At 40.3% G+C, this 1,293-nt stretch overlaps 4 protein-coding genes across 4 annotated transcripts in view; 1 reads left to right on the plus strand and 3 right to left on the minus strand.

Moving 5' to 3' along the window:
* LOC118407671 (zinc finger protein 157-like) overlaps positions 1-357 on the minus strand; it is a 1,655-nt gene extending 1,298 nt beyond the window's left edge. Inside the window, exons 1-2 of the mRNA XM_035808187.1 lie at positions 207-357; positions 9-122 (exon numbers count right to left, since the gene is read on the minus strand). Coding sequence (XP_035664080.1) covers positions 9-122; positions 207-357 — 265 coding nt within the window. The remainder of the gene's footprint in view (positions 1-8; positions 123-206) is intronic.
* Positions 1-1,293, plus strand: part of LOC118407668 (tropomyosin-1-like) — a 1,169,601-nt gene that overhangs the window by 79,769 nt on the left and 1,088,539 nt on the right. The window lies entirely within an intron of this gene.
* Positions 1-1,293, minus strand: part of LOC118407610 (zinc finger protein 25-like) — an 865,280-nt gene that overhangs the window by 48,119 nt on the left and 815,868 nt on the right. The gene's annotated exons all lie outside the window — the stretch shown is intronic.
* The window catches only part of LOC118407627 (zinc finger protein 525-like), a 976,997-nt gene that overhangs the window by 39,186 nt on the left and 936,518 nt on the right, over positions 1-1,293 (minus strand). The window lies entirely within an intron of this gene.

Consider the following 1,293-nt stretch of genomic DNA (forward strand, 5'->3'; position numbering starts at 1 on the left):
ATAGTCGCATTGGTCACACTTGTAGGGTTTTTCACCACTGTGTTTATCTGCTATAGGGTTGTCCAAAATGATTTTCTGTGCTGCCGAATAGTCGCACTGGCCACACTTGTCGGGTTTTTCACCTGTGTGGGTTCTCATAGGTCTAGATAATTCAGACTTTTGAGTTGTCCTGTACCCACACTCCCCACACATGTAAGGTTTCTCACCGGTGTTATTCAAGTTGACGTTCTGTGCTGCCGTCTGGTCTTCATCACTGCTTGTTTTGTTCTCGCCTTTGATCCCAGAAACCTCGGCGCGAGACCCATTGTAGCAGCTCAGAGCAACTCCGGTGGGAGACCCATGTCCGTCCTTTTCCATGTTCAGCCTAATGAAAAAATAAATTTGGATTAACTTCATTAAGGAATCGAATGATCATAAATAACAAAGAATATAGGATTCTGACATGAGAGGGCTATATAACATAGTATTACAACTTATCCCAAAACAATTTTGGCATTTTTCATTAAAACAGATTGTCCAATTCCAAGTTCTTTAAAAGAATTTTGCTTGGAAGTTATTACAAAATCACGGTAAGCCCTTACAATTACTGTATTTGTTCACTCCGCCAATGCAAAGGGATATGTTAAATTATGTAACGTACATCTAAGATCTGGCGTATAGATACCATTTGTTAAGAAATACTAGTATGACATGAATACAATAAAGTCGTTTATGTGAGCGAGTAAAACTTTCTCAGTTTGTGCAGCTGACTTCTGTTGTAATGAATTAAAATCCCATGGACATTGTAAAAGTAACATGTACAAGAAGAAGAGAAGAGAAAACGCATGTAGATTGCCTGGAAAATTGCATTTCTGCAACTTTGAGCGATCAGGTAAAACTATTAGTCTCTACCAGACTCCGGATCGCTGAAAAATCGTAGAAATGGAACGCATAGAGGAGTAAGCCGGCCAGAGAACTATAGCCGGCTAGGGAACAGCATGCGATCCACAGAGTCTGTCGAATGTCGGTATCTTCTAACGATATTAAATTAATCCACCAATTATTTTTACAAGGAAAGTAGCTCAGCGCTGTAACTAATTTAAGTCAGAAATCAATCAATGCCCCGTGGGGCGCGTCTCGCAGCGTTCGGCAAACGCGTGCCTTTTTTGGTGCAAATGTCAAACTGCGCTCGGCAACAAAACGCATCTTTAAGAATGGCAGTTACTCGATTCTTGATTTCATAACGATAACTTAATTTTAGCAGTTTTAAACGGCCACTATCTAGATCACAAAGTTTTCATCGTCGCTACTTTC

Source organism: Branchiostoma floridae, unplaced genomic scaffold (genome assembly GCF_000003815.2).
Source record: "Branchiostoma floridae strain S238N-H82 unplaced genomic scaffold, Bfl_VNyyK Sc7u5tJ_1439, whole genome shotgun sequence".
NCBI lineage: Eukaryota > Metazoa > Chordata > Leptocardii > Amphioxiformes > Branchiostomatidae > Branchiostoma > Branchiostoma floridae.